The sequence below is a fragment of the Triturus cristatus genome, chromosome 2_1, assembly GCF_964204655.1.
Source record: "Triturus cristatus chromosome 2_1, aTriCri1.1, whole genome shotgun sequence".
Lineage (NCBI taxonomy): Eukaryota > Metazoa > Chordata > Amphibia > Caudata > Salamandridae > Triturus > Triturus cristatus.
Genome location: NC_140581.1, coordinates 1,028,683,903 through 1,028,702,888, shown reverse-complemented (window position 1 = coordinate 1,028,702,888; position 18,986 = coordinate 1,028,683,903). Strand labels below are relative to the sequence as shown.

At 45.6% G+C, this 18,986-nt stretch overlaps 1 protein-coding gene across 1 annotated transcript in view; it reads left to right on the top strand.

The window, feature by feature from the left end:
• The window catches only part of LOC146866268 (alcohol dehydrogenase 1-like), a 355,353-nt gene that overhangs the window by 240,900 nt on the left and 95,467 nt on the right, over nt 1-18,986 (top strand). Inside the window, exon 6 of the mRNA XM_085635163.1 lies at nt 6,088-6,348. Coding sequence (XP_085491289.1) covers nt 6,088-6,348 — 261 coding nt within the window. The remainder of the gene's footprint in view (nt 1-6,087; nt 6,349-18,986) is intronic.

Sequence of the window (18,986 nt, the reverse complement as noted above, 5' to 3'; positions counted from 1 at the left end):
CAGAGGACAGGAGGGACATGGAGAGGTGCACCAAACTGACCCTGCAGGGCAGGCATCAGGGTTTGCAGCAGCACAATACACCACACAGGGCATGCGGGACGGGAGTGCAGCACAACAATCCATAGAAAGCAAGAGGGAGGGGACAGGACCATGCACATGGACAACAGAGAACAGAGGGGCAAGAGGCAGGACCATAATGGACAGACAGGAGAGAAAGCTGCAGCATAACAGACCATAAAGGGCAGGAGGGATGGATCAGGGGCATTACAGTGGAACAGACAAGCCAGGAGGGAGGGAGTAGGGGTCTGCACATGTAAACAGAGGGCTGGGGGCAAGGGGGCAGGGCAGGAGCAGCAAGATAGCCATGGAGGTCAGGCAGGATGGGCACTAGAAGCAAGACACACCATGAAGAGCAACAGTGAGACTGTGATGGCATACACACAGACCATGGAGGGAAGGTGGGAGGGGTTCAGGGGCAGCTAACTGACCACACAGGGAAGGTGGAAGGGGCCATGGCAGCACAGAAGACCATGCATGGCAAGGGGGGGGGGTTAGTGGTAGCACAATGGCTATGATGGGCAAGAAGGAGGGTGCAGGGGCATACACAAAGGACGATGGAGGATAGAAGGGAGGGTCAGGACCTGTGCACAGACAAGAAAGTTCAGGGGAAGGGGCCTCACAACAGACCGCACGGGGCAGGCAGGAGGAGCAGTTGCAGCACAACAGACCAGGGAGGGCAGAAGGGTGTGGCAGTACAATGGACCATGTAGGACTGGAGGAAGAGGATAGGGGCATGGCATGTGGACAGGCAGGGTGGAGGTGGCAGGGACAGGTTACAGTCATCTGACAATGCTAGGCAGGTGGGAGGGGAGTGGCAGCTCAACAGAACACTCAGAGTAGATAGGAGTGGCAGGTCCATGGAACATGGTGGGCAAAAAGGATGGAGCAGGGGCATACACAAAGACATCGGAGGGCAGGGGGAAGGAGAATAGGGGCAGCAAGCTAAGCACAGAGTTTAAGCAGGAGGTCAATGATGGGGCATAGAATTGGGCAATGGAGGGCAGGAGGAGTGGACTGGTACATCATTCTAAATTCAGGGCAGTGGCAGCACATCAGACCATGCATGGCAGAAGGGAGGAGGCTAGTCCATGGATTCACACAACAGAGGATAGGGAGGAGGGGGATGGGGCAGCAAGCTAACTGTTCAGAGAAGGCGGGTATTAGGAACTTATTGTTTTTAAAACGTGTGTCTGTGCGAACTAATTAAAATATGAACAAGTATGCAGCATAATCTCACTTTTATTCAGGAAGAAGAGGACGTTTGTGACTGTGACTCCGGGCTCACTTGGCAGAAACACCCCCTGACCCTTCACCCCCTATCGCAAAATGTAATGCCCGTGAAAAGGGTAGGTGAACACAGTGTTATATAGAACATAGTCCTGAGAGCACGATTGAAAATGAAAACTAGATATAGTGTATGGTATAAACTATGCACCAAAAAGTGTGATATAAGATGACCCGGGCGTGAAATATAATATGCAATACATTGTGCGCAATGACAGATTAATTGGAGAGCGCGAGATAGCACAGGCACCAGTTCGTGCTATGCGATATGCGCCTTGGAGTGTAATATGCACAGGGCAGTGTTGTGTAACCTAACTAGTCTCTAAAGTTGTAATATAAAATATGTGCTGGGGAGTGTAACGTTGCATATGCACTGTGACAAAGATATAGATCCCAGATTGTAATATGTATGGCATAGCACTGTGCGTTATAACATAGGCATCGAGGAAGGCACGTTAGATGGGGCAATATAACCCGTGCGAAGACAAGTGTGGCATGACATATTCACGGGGTGGTGTTACAGTGCACGTGGGCTAGAGAGTGTCATAGCATATGCACTAGCTAGTGGAATACAACACAGAGGTGTGGGGCACTCAGCAGGAAATGGTGGGTGTAACACAGCATTGGGCTCTGCCAGGAGCGCGCTGTGACTCTCAAGTGATGTTCGTCCCCTTTCCAGAGAGTAAAATAAAAAGTATTACACATCCGGCAGTGGATGTGTGTTTTATTAACCGTGAGGGGGGTTTCTTGCATAGTTTTGGTCTAATTTTGTCGAATCCCCTTTGAATGGCTTGGTGTGCATGTGTATTAAATGTGCCCGTCAATAGCTACCCATGTTTGTATAAATAAACGACAAGGGTGTCTACCGGGATTAGGCACGGTAGGGCATCAGACATGTCAGAGCTTCACTAGTGGTGTAAATACATTCCACGTGGATTCATTGTATGCATAGTCGCCTTTTAATGAATATCACGCAAATCGTCATGGTGATAGGTATGTACGGTTTGTCCAGCATGTCCTAGGTGTGTCTATAAATATATATTTTTTTAAAATAATAAAAAACAGTGGCCGGCCCTGGGGATTGGGGTCAAAAAAATATAATTAGGAGACAGGCCCTGGGGGATGGGGTCATCAGGGCCAATAAATTAGAATAAGAAGGGGAACCACACAGCCCCCCTTCTTAAAAAATTAAAATAAATAAAAGACTGGCATCGTGCCGGAGGCCACGCCCCCTCCTTGCAGCACTCTGCAAACGCGCCCCCTGGTGAGTTGTAAGTTGGGGAATTAATTCCTCTTCAATACTGAGGGTCCCTGAGGGCCAACTAGCCCAACAGGCATCTCCAGTATGTACCAGGGAGCTGCGCTGCAGACAGGTGTTCTGAGGCCAAGCCCCTTTTTACACCACTCTGCAACGCAGCTCTGTGGCGCTTACTGGAGGTACCTAGTGGTCTAGTTTGACCCTAGGGACCCTTAGGATTCAAGGGGACCCAATCTCTCAACTTAGAACAGCCACAGGGCGCGTTTACACAGTGGTGAAGGGAGGGGATGGGGCCTGAGGTGACGTGTGCAAACACGCACTATGGCACGTTTTAAATTGGGGATATAATTTTCCTTCAATACTGAGGGCCCCTGGGGGCTAACTAGCCCACCAAGTGCTTCCAGTAAGCGCCACTGAGCTGCATTGCAGAGAGGTGGTCCAGGCAGTGCCACTTTTTACACCTCTCTGCAACGCAGCTCTGTGGCACTTACTGGAGGTACCTAGTGGGCTAGTTGGACCCTAGGGACCCTCAGGATTCAAATGAACTTAATCTCCCAACTAAAAACGGACACAGGGCGTGTTTACACAGTGGTGAAGGGAGGGGACGGGGCCTGAGTTAACGTGTGCAAAAACGTCCTGTGGCCTGTTTTAAGAGGTAGTTTTAATCCCCCAGCCCTATTATATACTAGGGGCTTACAGAGGAGGTCATGCTAATCACAGGGGGACCCCAACGCATAATGTTCCCTAGTGTATGTATGTGTTTTCACTGTATTCTAAGTGTCTTTTAACATAGCACTGGCTCTAGGACTGGTTAGTCAGACTCAGTTACCACCAGTATCCGTCTGAAAAAGTTGAGGGTACAGGATGATTTTGCAACAAGGCTTTATTCTGCTCTTCTTTTTGTTTTTTCTGCACGTTATCCTTCTTCCTGCACTTTTCTTCGTCTTTGAGGACTTCTGTTGCTTCTTTCTGCACTTCTTTTTTTTCTTTCTGTGCATTTTTTCTTCTTTCTTCACATGTCCTATCTCTGTAGGCATAGTTAGAAATTAGCATTTAAAAAACCTTTGAAATTCACAGAAAAAAACATAGGTTTCAGGCACGTTATAGTTAGGAATTAGCATTTAAAAAACCTCAGAAATTCACTGAAAAACCATAGGTTTCAGGGGTGTTATAGTTAGCTGGACTTTTCACTTGTACAAGACCATTGAAATTTCCCCGTTATAGTTAGTTCAGCTAACTATAACTCGTGCGCCCGCAATGCACTGCTGATGACGTCACATATTACATCACTCATGACATGGTCAGTGACATCACTCATGACATCACTGATGACATCTCAAATGACATCACTGATGACATCACTGATGACATCATCCTTGTGATAGAGTGGCAGACCTCCTCTCACCCTAATATAACCTTTGATACACACATTCAAAAATAATTTACAAAACAATGGACATACCAATACCAGTTACAACAACCTCTTCAGTAATTCTAAGATCCACATACACATCCACTCATTCACCAACAGTCCTATACAGTCACTCATACATGTATTCACTCATCATATGTACTCATACACCCATACATCCTGTTACACAATGCCACTCATCCATAGAGTTACTCACACACATAGTCACTCATGCTAATAAAGAATCAAACATACATTTATTTGCATATACAGTTATACACACACCACCACACTTACTTCTACGGAAACTTACACATACTTAGTCTTTTAAACAATCACTTATAGAAACACATACTTATTCATACAGGAACTCTTTCAATCTCTCACTCTCACATATACTCACTTATATACACCAATAGTCTCATATACTAGTTTAAAACATATGTAGTTACTCATAAAGACACTATTGAGACAGTCATTCACTCACTAACACACCCATACACACACTCATCCACCCATACAGTCCTGCACACATGCTGTCTTCAACACATACAAAGAGTGAGTCACTCATTCATGCACCTATGCACTACGTAATACCCCCCACCGAACCATGCAGACACTCAGACTGATACTCAAAAAAACAACTAATAACCCATATAGACACCCATGTAGCTACTCACCAACCCATGCAGCCACTTATACACAAAGTGAGAGACTGATACAGATATTTACATATTTAAACATTACTCACTAAGCCATGTATTCACTATGATACACTTAATCAGTCAGTTGCACAATCAATTTTTCAAAAACAAATCATCCATTTAGACACTTATATACCCATTTATTCTTCCATTGACCTTGAGATATACATATATAAAACATATTTAATTTTCAGAAAAACACACATTCACTGGATGATGTCATCAGTGATGTCATTTGAGATGTCATCAGTGATGTCATGAGTGATGTCACTGACCATGTTATGAGTGATGTAATATGTGACGTCATCAGCAGTGCATTGCAGGCGCGCGAGTTATAGTTAGCTGAACTAACTATAACGGGGCAATTTCAATGGTTTTGTACAAGTGAAAAGTCCAGCTAACTATAACACCCCTGAAACCTATGGTTTTTTCAGTGAATATATATATATATATACAAACACACACACACACATATGTATATATATATATATATAGACATGGAACATATGTGTGGAGTTTGTTACAACAAAATCTATTCATACTTACCTTTCTGTATTATTTTTTCCCTCAATATTCTGTCTATGATATTAGTGTGCAACAATATTCTTCAGTTAATATGCAAGATTCATACTCAGGAAGGTATGCATTGACATGTAACTCTAGAATGCTATGGAAGAATTAGTAAGAAAAGAGTTGGACTGGCTTTGAGATATCCTATTATGGTAAACAACGTTTACCACGAAACGTTTCCCCCGCAGGTAATTTCAACGCAGTCGTTACAACAACCGCGTTGTAATTCCACATACCATTACTCCGCAAGTCGGAACAACGACTTGCGAAGGGGGGGAGAAGGTGTTGGATTTAAAATCCAACACCCTCCCTATTGTCCGCACAGACTGGAGTTGAAAATAGTAAATTATACTATTCCAACATCCAGCGCCCCCCCTCCGCAAGTCGTTGGTACGACTTGCGGGGTAATGGTATGCGGAATTACAACACGGTCATTGTAACAACCGCGTTGTAATTCCTGCGGGGAAAATGACTGCGTGATAACAAGGTATATTCTCCTATTATATGTGAATACACTTCAGAGGGTTTAAATGCTACAAAGTAGGTATACTTTAAACATTTTTTTGATGATGGCATCAGTTAATTAAATCATAGTTTCCAAAGGGTGCAGACAGAGGGATGTCTGGATGCTATTCATATTTAGGCCGAGGGTGCAATTTAGTCAAGCTCTTTTGAGTTGTGTTGTGTCAAACTAATATCCCAAAATATCGCTGAATAGAAACTTTTTCAGATCCTTCCTGATTATTTAGACATCAGAGCTCACTGAAATTCACTGTCCCTTTTTTTCTCTCGGATTGCAGGTTCACGCTGGTTCTACCTGTGTCGTTTTTGGTCTGGGAGGCATTGGCCTGTCGGCCATTATTGGTTGCCAAGTGGCTGGTGCTGCAAGGATCATTGCAGTTGACATCAACACGGACAAGTTTCCTAAGGCGAAAGCTGTAGGAGCCACTGAATGCATCAGTCCGCAGGATTTCGCCAAGCCTATTTACGAGGTGATCGCTGAGATGACGGATGGTGGTGCAGACTATACCTTTGAGTGTGTTGGAATCACTGATCTTATGGTATGTGTAAGACTCACTAGCATCTCTTTTTTGTGCTACAACTGACTGTGATATGAAGTCCCCAACATTAAAATTACAAAGAATAGAAGGACAATGGTGTGCTCCATACAATCGGCATTCATGGAATGGAGGAACAAATAACTTCTTTGTCTGGTGCCATATGACCTAAATATATTGTACTGGAGGATTTGTATATAGTTGCATACCCCTGATGAGTCCAAAAAGCACTCTGATTTCCATGGGTTCCTGTCACTTTTTTGGAGTGCATGATTTGAAGGCTGTTGGTGTACCTAGCCCTGTGTAGGAGAGGATGATTGAGGTGTCTGATGATCACAGCCATGCTTTAAACATGGTGCGACATGTGTGGTAGTGTGTAAGCATGTTGTGTTGCAGAGAGTGTGAAAACAGCATACTTTATTTGCATGATTAATTAAAACCGTTGCAATAATTTACTTTAAAAAAAAGAAAATACGAATAAGTAAGCAAGGATATCAGATTTTACAACAGCTTGGTTTTGCATATAAAATCGAAGAGAAGTTGACTAAAAGTTTTAAAATGACATCACTAGGGTATTGTGGTTCCGGTCCCATAGCTAGAGAGAAATAGAGTGCAAGTTCTGTGTGCGAAAATCGCAGATAAAAGGATTTCCAGTACAGTTAAAACCCAAAGATTGTGGCAGCTTTTCACTTTATAACTCGGTCGAATCATCTGCTGCAACATTGTTAGAGACCTTCTTGTGTCCAAAACTGTTAAGAATTTTACAAAACAGCAGCTCAACTGGACATCCTCGCCGGAGAAGTATGCTAGCACTGCTTGTCAGCAGGACCGTATATTTTTCCAATTGAAAAGTAGCACTCGGTGCTCCCTTAATAGTTCCCTGCAGATAGTTAGGAGGTGCAGGATATCCTCCTCCCCTTCCCCGCAGAGGCGACAGGTTGCTGGCTTCGGTGGGCGCAGCCACGGCGGCAGGTGGTAAGCAGATGGTAATATACTTAGGCGGAATTTCAGGAACTTCTCTTTGATGGTTTTGGAGAAGCCAGTATGGAGGTACGTTTGAGGTGAGGCTTTGATATAGGTCTGCATGGTGAACCAGCCGTGTGCTCGTTCTGACACGGTTGCTGTGTCTTGTATAAGGGACTCTCTTTTGACAATGTTGTTAACTAGTTTTTTTCAGCTCGCATAAGTCCCCAATGTCACTTAGAGGTCTCGTAGGTCTAATTGATCGAGTGAGTCTTCCAGGAAGCCTCAGGCTGGGCATGCCTCCTTAGCTTGCAGTTCTTTCCATAAGTAGGCATTTAGTGTTTCTGGCTCCCCCTTTCTAATTTTATACCAGCTTTTAATATATGCTGCTTTACGGGCCAGCTCTTGTCTCTGTAGCCCTAACTCTAATCTCATTTTCGCGGGGGATGTGTATCTTGGTAGCCCATAAATCATTTGTAACGCTCTTACTATGGTGACGTCCAATGTTTCTGCATCCCTCCCCTCATGGCTTCACTTCCATAGGAGATGGATGGTATGAGTTTTGCCTGAATTTCCCAAGTCAGCTAGGAGAAGCTTGTGCCAGAGATCTTGGGCCCGATTCACAGAACAAACTTAAGACAAAATCCTAAACTTAGTACCATTTTGGTATTCACAGAATGCACTTACTACTTCTGGTATTCACAGAATGAACTTACTACTTTTGCAATTCACAGAATAAACTTACTACTTTTGCTATTCACAGAATGGATTTAAGACTACTAACTTTACGTCCGCATTCGGGCCGGAAATTCCGGCCCGGAGGCGGAGCTTCCGGGCCGGAGGCGGGGCTTCTGGGCCGGAGGCGGAGCTTCCGGCCCAGAGGTGGAGATTTTAAATCTCTGCCACTGGCCGGAATCCCCACCTCCGGCCCGGAAGCTCCGCCTCCGGCACGGAAGCTCCGCCTCTGGCCCGGAAGCCCCGCCTCCGGGCCAGAAGCTCCGCCTCCGGGCCGGAATTTCCGGCCCGAGTGCGGACGTAAAGTTAGTAGTCTTAAATCCATTCTGTGAATAGCAAAAGTAGTAAGTTTATTCTGTGAATTGCAAAAGTAGTAAGTTCATTCTGTGAATACCAGAAGTAGTAAGTGCATTCTGTGAATAGCAAAATGGTACTAAGTTTAGGATTTTGTCTTAAGTTTGTTCTGTGAATCGGGCCCCTTGTGTTTTAAGTTTCTTAGTGCCATGGCTGTCACTATCCCCCTCTTTTTAATGGCTTTGCATTGAGCAGAAATGTTCCCCCTTATTGTCAATAATGAATCCCATGTATTTGTACTCTTGTATAGATTCCAACTTGCGTGTTGCCAGATGCCAGTGGTAGGTTGACGTTGTTTTGTGGGTATTCATACTCATGACTTTAGTTTTTTCCTGATTAATGCTAAGTTTGTTAACTTCTGAATATCAGGATGTTATGTCGAGCAGGCGCTGTAGGCCAATTAGTGTCTGACTGATGAGCACAAGATCATCCACATAGAACAGATTTGAAAGGTGCAGGCCTCCAAGCTTCAGGCGTGTGAGTTGCTTTCTGTTCAGCCTCGCTGATAAGTCTGCCATAAAGAGATTGAAAAGTATTGGGGCTAGTACACAGCCCTATTTCAGACCGGAGGTCATGTAGATCTTCTTTGTTCTGTGTGAGAATAGACACCATCATAGAAGTCCATTAACCAATTTATATAGCTCGTATTCTGTATATTGTTGTTATATGGACGTGAACAGCAATCGGTTTTAATATCTTCCAGACTGGGTGATGATTGCCAGTGCTCTTTATGTGAGTAGGCCGTATGTCTGAAGGTTTCCCGGCTGTAAAAAACATAAGTCCCAACAGTATGTGAATTTTGGACTGAGGCTCAGTCAGTGATGGAGTCAGCTTTGAACAAAGAGGATTTCCTTGACATTTCAGGTGAGGATTTTGTTGAAGGAAGAGTAATTCATTCCCATGGATTAAATGGTGAGTTTTCCACACAAGTGTAAAGGTGATCTGTCTAGCTATCGGCAGCCTGTGTAGGTAAGTAAGACCAGCTGTAATATGAGTCTGTATCAATAAGTTGAAATTGTGTCAGGCAATTGCTTTTGGATTCTCTGTACTTTCTGACATACTAATAGCGAAACCACCTAGATATTACCTAGTGGTGTAGGCAGCTGTGCGAATGTGCCAATGCAATGCTAGATTTAATGTATGGAAAATATTTTGAAAGCATCTCATTATGTGGAAGTTTTGTTGCGGTCTTGAGTCATTTGTGATATATATACTATTTGATTGGAGTCTTTGATCTCCCGTAAGTTTCACACTTCAGGTGAGTTGCTCTATTAAGAAGAGTGTGGAGATTGGTAGGTTTGAATATTCTAAAAAGGTATTGGATGTTGGGAGGTGAACTGTTCCTCTGACAGGATGATAGTCTGGACTATGCACAGGAGCTTGAATAACTTCAAAGAGGCTCACCTTGTCACATGCTGATGTTATCTGACACCTGGACAGGGTCCTTCATTGTTACTCCAATCAGACAGGCACCAATACCAGTGGGGTAGGAGTTGCTCTCAAAACTGGTTTGAAATGACAACAGGAAAGGGGTTGCTTATTTCCCTAGCTACATCTCTGAGGTAGCCACACAAGTTGTGCAAAAGGGGAGAAGGGTTTTACCATCTTGGATTTGGACAGAGAGTGGGCACTGTGGGATCGTTTGCAGTAGGGCACACTGAAACAACTGTAAAAGTGGATAGGGTTACCACTCGTATCTTTTTCCCTATTGGTTAAGGGCTGACCAGGAGTTACCACAATCCAAGGGCTAATGCCAGGTATAAATGTGGCACTTCTAGGCACCCTCTTCAGTACAGTATGGGATCAGTGGAAGACAGAAGAAGAACAGCACCTTCTGTTGAGCCCTGTGAGATTCTAAAATGCTGAACCGGCTCCCATTTGTACTAAGGGTAAAAAAGTTACCTCCTGTTAGGCTAAGGAGACTAAACATTCTGCAAGAAGCATTTTTTTCTTGATGATCCAGAAACCAGATTTCTAGTTCCAGTTTCCCTCATTAGATTTTTGATGTTTTCATGTCATTTTCTCCACTCATGTAAGTGTAGGTTGCAAAGATATGGCTGAAGGACCATACCTTTCTGCTAAGACAGGATGTCCTTTCAGAGTGGCAGCTGGGCTGAGGACAGATGCTCAGGCCCAGAAGGTACTACACTTTCCTGGTCCATTTCAGAGCCACTCTGACAACTTGGGCATGGTCTTTCCTGGTCTTCTTCAGAACTCTGAGCAGGAGACACAGAGACAGAAGAAGACCCATGTTCTATTCCAATTGAAATCCATGCCCTAACAAGTGTTATTTTGGAGGCTCCAATGTGCAAATTTTATATATTGTGTGTTCTCGGCAGTGGTGAAAAGATCTAGCCAGTATTATCCCCCCTACTGGAAGATGCCGTGCGTCCCTTGGGGCATAGACATCACTCATTATCTGCTATACCGCACCTTAGTGCATTAGTGCAGTCAATGGCAGCTAGTACACCAGGGAAGTGGGCAAAAGCATAAACTTTTCTTACCACCCTTTGCCTTTCCACTAGTGTCTGTGGCATGGCGATACACTGGTGCCGATTTCTGTTGACGCATCGTTGGACCTGATGCAAGCATCCAGACTGGCTTGCGCGTGAGATGCCAATATTGTCACAGGAGACCCTCTGGAAAGGTCCAGTGGCCATAAAATGGAGAGCAGCTATTTTGTTGACATAGGCTGGATAGGTTGGGAGTTTCCTGTATGTCAATCCAGGTCCTGCTCCCAGTGAGCGGGCATGTCCGGGATCACATTGAGTGGGAAGCAGTATCTGGAAATAACAACATTCCTGGACATACAAATGATGTTAATGATTGATTTGTAAATCCTCTCTATACCTCCCCTCAAATATGTCCTCCTTAAACCAGGTAGCAAACCCAAAAATACATTCAACAGGATAGTGAAGTCAGGCAAAGAATTTTGGTGTGTAAATTCATTCTTCATGTGGTCAGTCCGGCTGTGATTCGTTGCTGTGGTACTTTTTGTGTGTCGCAAGTGTTGAAATCATGGTTATATATAAGTTCAGCATTTGGTTCTATACTTTTCATAAGGTTGCATTAAAAATAATAAGTCAAAATAGCATATGATTAATTTTGCGTTAATCATTTTTACAGTAATGTATACATTTTGATAAACATATTTGATTATAATTATTTTGTTATTTACATTATATTTTAAGTTATATTTAGTTTATGAAATTATTATTTAAAAATGTATCATTAAAAAAATGAATTAGTGCATTACTATATGTAGAACCGGCTTTTAGAGACCCCTCCCGACTGGAGGGTCAAAGCCAGCGGTGCAGGGGACACCTAGAATCTACGGGTTCACCTTGATTACTCGTGTATTACCAAAGAGATCAGGACAACTTATCTGTGGAGGAAAATAAATTACTTTATTAGCTCGAGCTAAGGACAGGGTCCCAGAATGGCACAAAGACACTTCTACGGAGACTGCTGCTTCACTCCGCAGTGCACACATAAATATAGCACTAGCCACACCCTTTCCTCATCAGTCTTAAGTGGCGTAATCGTGGCCACAGAGCATCTGTCTCTGATTGCACAATGTACACAGCCTCTTGCTTCAGCGCCCAGATGGCGTGGTCACGGAGTGCAGCTGTTGGTGTAAGAGGCTGAGTTACCAACAGTGGACAGGATGTGGCTAAGTCTCTGGCACAACCGGGAGGGGGGCGAGGTACACAAGCAGCTTCTGGAATCGGCTCAACCGCAAGGAGCGAGGAGAGTTAAGCAAGTTTTAATAGGGACATGGAAAGCAATCCTTCACTAGGTTGCCGAGAACATGGCAACACGAAATGGAGTCTCAGTGGCCATTTTAAGCATAGTTCAACAGTCCCTCCTTTTGCCATGAAGAGGCAACTTTCAGTCATCACCTAGGTCAATGTCCATCATATTCTAGACCTCCTTCTCAAGCATCATCATGGCATTCTGGTGGTGTGAATTTACTGGCTTGGGTGTTAAAGAGGTGGCACAGAGGCCACATATCGCGGGCATACATTGAACACAGAGGCAGCAAGAAAAGAATGCTGCTGCAATGATGGCAACGAAAATCAATATCTTTCATCCCCACTGAGAGACCAGGTTAGGGACCATGAACCCTCATCCTGATGGGTTTCGGAAACAATCTTATGGAGCTTCTGGATTGCTTGATAAACTGTCGGTGCATTATCAGGTATATATACTCAGCAGCTGGTTCTGATCAATCCACGGTCGGCTAGGATTATGTCAAGAACCATCCGGTTCTTCAAATTCATGCGGCGGTCTGCTTGAAGTTCAGCAGTGATGTTACTGAGAGCACCGGCAGTCACTTTGATGATGGCCTCTACCACTCTTGTAAGGTGTTGAATATTGAGACTGTTGACCATAGGGCCCCAAAAGGGGAGGAATCCTTTAGCAAAGTCTCCAAATTCTTGGCCAGCTGTGTCTTCAGCGTCAATTACACCTCTCTTCTGGATGTGGTGTGTTGCATCGGCTGTGTATGTTGGGGGAAGCAACCAAGTGATATAACAGGTGCCAGCCCAGGACTTGGGCAGCCAGGTGTATGCCTTGCTCCCGCACACAAAATAGGTATTGAGCGAAGCCACCAGAGCTGTGCGAGTCGAGCCATTAAGCTGGAGCGTGTAAAGCAGTCACTCTCCCCCACCCATACTGTTCCACTGCTCTCGATGCAGTATCGTCCAGAATGTGGGTAGACAGGGAGGTCCCTGAGGGGCGGCAGCCGTCGTCTCCCTCCACTGCCGGTGAGGCTCAGCGGATAGAAAGACCCATGGTTGTTCTCATATTCATCCTTTTCGGTGAAGTCCTATTCATATTTGGCCACTCTGTAGCCAAAATGTGGGTGAATGCTTGCTTGCTACTATTTTTCCCTGGGGATCACGTAGATGGTTTACCTAAATAGATGGCGTCAAAGAATACCGTAAACCATCCGTACGCTGAGCCGGCTCAAGAAAAGGGAGTGGGAATCAGGGGCATCCCTGTGCCTGCAGTATGGGACAGCAACCCACATACCCAACAGTTCGTTGTATTCACCACAAGCTGGTGCTGGTGTAACATCTGAATTAAAGTATTGTTATAAAATTCTGCCCTTCTTGTTTGCACGTGGGGGGGCAATGACACATGCTGATGAGGCGATTCTGTAGAGGTAGGAGACTCAGGTGCTGCAAGGGCAGCGTGTGTTATCCACCCGAGGCAGGCCAGTACAAGTAAAATAATTATGAGTACAAGTAGACAGATCGTGTACCGGCCATGTATTAACTTTATGTGCTTTCTCTTCTTCATTTTCCTGTCCTTTAAGTTTTCAGCATTCATTTTTGTCACCGCCATGCCTCACCCGGTCTTCCCTAGTTGCTACCTGTGATTGTTGGTTGCTTCACCGGACAGTGATTCCAGCAGTCCTATTGACACACTTTGGTCCGCTGCACCGGTACCGGTCGGATATATCCGCTGGCAAATATCACAGCCCTGCAGCGAGCGTCAGGCAATGTGAGGTAGAGGGCAGAGACCTTTGTCTCTTCAGTCCTTTTTTCTGGGTCGAAGGTTGTACCTGGTGGATTTGGGCGTTGTTTTATCAGGAAACAATGGTTCCGGCTGTTAAGTGTCCCGCAGCCTCAAACGCGGAGGAACAGCAGCTTGCAGGATGTCGCCGTCCTCTCGCTCAGATGAAGCCCAGGCAACGTTAGCATCACTGAAGGGTACAAAGCTTGGGACTTGTTCACATTCGTCGTCTCCCAGGCCCTCCTTGACCCACTGGTCGTATGGCAGTGGTAGAGGCACTCGTTTGCAGTGTGTCGCGTGTACCCAATTCTTTCTTCCTGCCACTTTCACTGCAGACCTGGTAGTCAACAACACTTGCTGGGACGCTTTCCACCTCGGCTCCAGGGTCTTGGTCCTCTGGAAGTTGTGGATGAAGACCCAATCACCTGGCTGGATGGTGTGGCCAGGGCCCTCGGGTTTGGGTGGCAGGATGTCCTGTACCTGACGATGAATAAGACTCAGGTTAGTGGTCAATTAATGTAAGTAATCAATCAACAATGGGTATTCGATATCAGAATATTTCTTTGGGTGGGGCACTCCCCAAACATTAGTTGGTCGACCAAACACTATTTCATAAGGAGATAGTCCGGTTCGGGAATGTGCCATGGTTCTAGTGGATAAAAGGGCAAGGGGCAGGGCGTCCGGCCAAGACAGTCCTGTGTCAGCCTGTATTTTAGCCAATTTCAATTTCAATGTCCCATTGTGGCGTTCAACCAGACCCGCTGACTGGGGGGGATTGGCGGCATGGAACTTCTGTTTGATCCCCATCCCTACACACACTTTCTTCATTATTTCTCCTGTAAAGTGACTTCCGAATCTGGGAAAGAATTCCTTCAACAGGATCTTAGCAGTGCTGATAGCAGTGTTGTCCTTAAGGGGGTATGCCTCAATCCACTTACTAAAGGCACACATAACCACCAGGACATATCAGAGGTTGTTGCATCTTTCCATCTGAATATAATCTATTTGGAGCACCTCGAAGGGGCAAGATGGGGGCGCACAATTCGCAGCAGGTGTTGGTGTGCCCTTACCTGAGTTATGCATCAAACAAATCATGCAATTCCTGACTAGCCTCTCAGCATATTTTGGGATGTACTTATTTTGCCATAGCGGAGCTAGCAATTTGCAAATACCTTTTGCCCTAATATGAGCTGGGCCATGAGCCATAGTGACCACTGGCAAAACATAGTCATCTGGTAACAACCACCGCTGTTGTTCAGACAGATCCGTCCAACAGCCATTCTCATCTAATAGGCCTGTTTGCTCTTCCCAGAGAGCCTTTTCCTCTCTAGTTGCCTCCGCCTGTAATTCCTTCACATTTTCAAGAGTGTCCTCATGCATCCCTCCCTCCGGTACCCAATTTGGGGGGCCAGCTACATACATACGGGTGGAGCCATTTTTTGCTGTTTCCTTTGCAGTCTGGTCAGCAAATGAATTACCTCTTCCTATGTCATCTTTTACTTTCTTGTGGGCGCTACATTTAACCACAGCTATCTTGGAAGGAAGGGTCAATGCTTCTAACAGTCTGCTTACCAGTTGACCATGTTGTATCTTAGTACCGTGAGAAGTTACAATTCCCCTCTCAGCCCACAGTCGCCCAAAATTATAGGCCACTCCGAAAGCATACTGGCTGTCGGTGTAGATGTTGACGGCCATCCCGGCACTCAGTTCACATGCTCTTATCAGCGCCACTAACTCAGCGGCCTGTGCTGATTGGTAAGGTATCCTCTCACTCTCCACCACTGTCTGTAACGTGGTGATAGCATAGGCGGCAGTTGTGCTTCCATCAGGAAGTTTTAAACAAGAACCATCCACATACAGGGTACCATCAGGATCAGTGAGGGATGTGTCAGTCAAGTCTACATGGCTTTTAGTCTCTTCCTCCATCCGGAGGACACAATCATGCGGATCAGAACTAGTGTTACCATTAACAAAGGATAACAATGTGGCTGGATTCAGTGTAGTGCAGCTGCGGATGGTGATATGACTGGCTAAGAGAGTCAACTCATATCCGGACAAACATGCACTAGTAAGGAGTTGAGTTTTTGTCCTATTCAATAAAGTATCAACTGCGTGAGGAACCATAACTGTAAGCGTAGTATCAAGAACCAGACCAGCAGATTGGCGAATGGATATGGCAGCTGCGGCTGCTGCCCTCAAAATACTGGGCTATGCGTGTGCCACGGGATCTAGAACTGCAGAAAAATATGCACAGGGGCGTTGTCTGTCACCGAAGCGCTGTGTTAACACTGACAATGCGCATCCATCATGCTCATGTATGAAAAGATTGAAGGGCTTCTGATAACTAGGGGTGCCTAGCACCGGGGCCGAACACAAGGCGGTTTTCAGTTCTTCAAATGCACGCTGACACTCATTTGTCCAAGGAAGCGGGTTGGGAACGTCTTTAAGTGTGAGGGCCAACAAAGGTTTAATGAGTAGAGAAAGATTGGGTATCCATTGGCGGCAGTAGGAGGTGATACCAATGAAAGCACGGACCTCTTTCTGCGTTTTTGGTTGGGGCATTTTACTGATAGTCTGTATTCGTTCAGGGGTGAGGCGGCGTCCCTCCTTCGACGGGAGATGACCTAAATAGGTAACCTCATGTCGACAATATTGGAACTTGGAGAGGGAAACTTTGTGATTGAACTGTGCCAAATGCAGGAGCAATTTCATCGCAGCTTCTTTACATAATGCCTCGATGTCTGCGGCTATGAGCAAATCATCAACGTACTGGAGTAATGCGGAACCTTGAGCTAGGGACAGGGAATCAAGTTAGCCCTTGAGGGCCTGACTATAAATGGAAGGGCTCTCTGTATATCCTTGTGGAGCTCTACAGAACCGGAAACTACGACCTGCCAATGAGAATCTGAAAAGATCCCTACTCTGTTCATCAACGGGTATACTAAAGAAGGCATTCTTCAAATCAATGAGAGAAAAGAAACATGATGACGGGGGGACCATAGTGAGTAAGGCAGTGATATCTGGGACCACAGGAAACTGGAGAACTACTATTCCATTTATTTCGCGCAAATCAATGACAAAATGATAAACAGGGGGCTTGGAAGGGTCGGTGCGTTTGAGGATAGGCAAAATTGGGCTGTTACACACATTGCCTCTTGTCTCTTCAACCACACCGTGTCAACAAGTTCAGAAATGATCTGGAGTAATGCCCTTTCCCCTTCTTTGGGTATTTTGTATTGGGGAAGTCGGGGAAGGCGAGCATTTTCCTTAAGGGTAACAGAAAAGGGGGGTATGGACAAAAGGCCTACATCAGTATCACCTTGGGACAAAGGGTGGGAGGGACATTTTGAAGTTCCTTGGGAAGGGGATCTGAGAAGGCTAAATATACTGGGTGTGTGGTAGGGGGGCCCATAGTGATGTAAACACCATCAGGAGAACAGTATATGGTGGCATGTAATGTTTTCAATAGATCTAAACCCAACAAATGTTCGCCACATGTGGAAGTCAAAACCAAAGGGGAATCAACCGTGTAGGGTCCTATCGTTAGTTCCAGTGGTTGTGAGATGGGGCTTAACACTTGAGTACCAGAAAACCCCACAGAAACGTTATTTGCGCCAGACAAGGGGGCCCCAGGGACTTTAGACCTAGCAATAGAACTTTTGGTCGCACCAGTGTCGACCAAGAATGGTTCCGTAGAACCAAGTGTTGTAGAGTGAACATACGGTCCATTCTTGTCCACAGGAATATGCACGGGTCCCTTTCCTTGTCCTTGGCAATCCTAGTGGGACAGAAACCCCGTTCCTTCTTTGGGCTCATAATCCTCAGTAAAATAATTGTGATCTTCATTATTGGCTGCATCAAATCTATTCTCATGCATGAGGGGGCACCTGTCCAGTGACTGTGTTCTAAGTCCACCTCGTCCTCGTCCTCTCTGGGGCCGTTGCCCTGTGAAGCGGTCAGCAGGAGCAGAGTGGTTCCGGACCAATAAGGGACACTCATCGCGCCAATGACCCTCCTGGCGACAATAAGCGCACTGATTGGACCCCAGCGGTGGGTGAGGAGTCACGGGGGCAGGTTTCTGAGCAACTCGTTGAAACTTTGGGGCACCCCTGTTTTGGGTCTGGGTCGGGTATGCCTGTTGGAGTAATACCTTAGCTCTTTAGTCTTCTTATCTGTTTTGTCTCGCTCTTCATTCTCCGTATTCTCATAATACTGTGTCATTGTCAAAATGCCAGACGGGGTGGAAATGGGCCAGGCACTTTCCGACATTTTGAGCTTAGTCCCAAGTTCTGGTAACAAATTGGACACAAATTTATCCACAAACAGTCGCTGTCCCCCCTTTGAAGTCATATCCTGTCCACTATAGTCGGTGAACGTGGTTTCAAATCGTGTGAAAAAGTCTGAGACACTTTCATCTTTCTTTTGCCTGCAAGCAGCTAATTTATCCCAATTCATACGGTGAGGTGTCAACATCTTTTTCATGGCGGTAAGTATCTGGGCCGGAAGGGCCAAGATCATGGGATCAGGTTTCTTACCGCCAGTTCGAGCTCTGTCGACCTCCTCAAGTTGTTGCCAAGTGTGGCCAAATTCTGCCTGATCATTATGACGTATTTTAGACCATACTTCAGTCGGTACTACCTGTCCGATTAACATATTGATATCTGCTAAAGTCATTACGCAAGACTGGAGGGTCTGAGTCAATTCCTTGTAATAACCCGCTGGGTTTTTACGCGGGTCAGGCAATTGGCTTTTAAGCTGGAGGACATCAGACCTTTTCCAAGGGACATGGACCCACATTTGCCTAAAACCCGCCGGTATGTCAAGTTGGTCACCCACGCCAGCAACGCGGTACCTCTAAACAGGCTGTACCTCCCTCATTGAAAAACTCTTATTCAGCATGACATCATGTAAAGAGTCCCTAAGGGTTACTAACGTGACCAGATCGCAGCATAGTGCGGGTCCCTGAATGTCCCCTTTCGCAACCTTATTGCGGAGGTCAGACAGACGGAGGGGTGGACTTGATTCTACAAAATCTTCCCACATTTGGGTCAGTATGTCACACATAT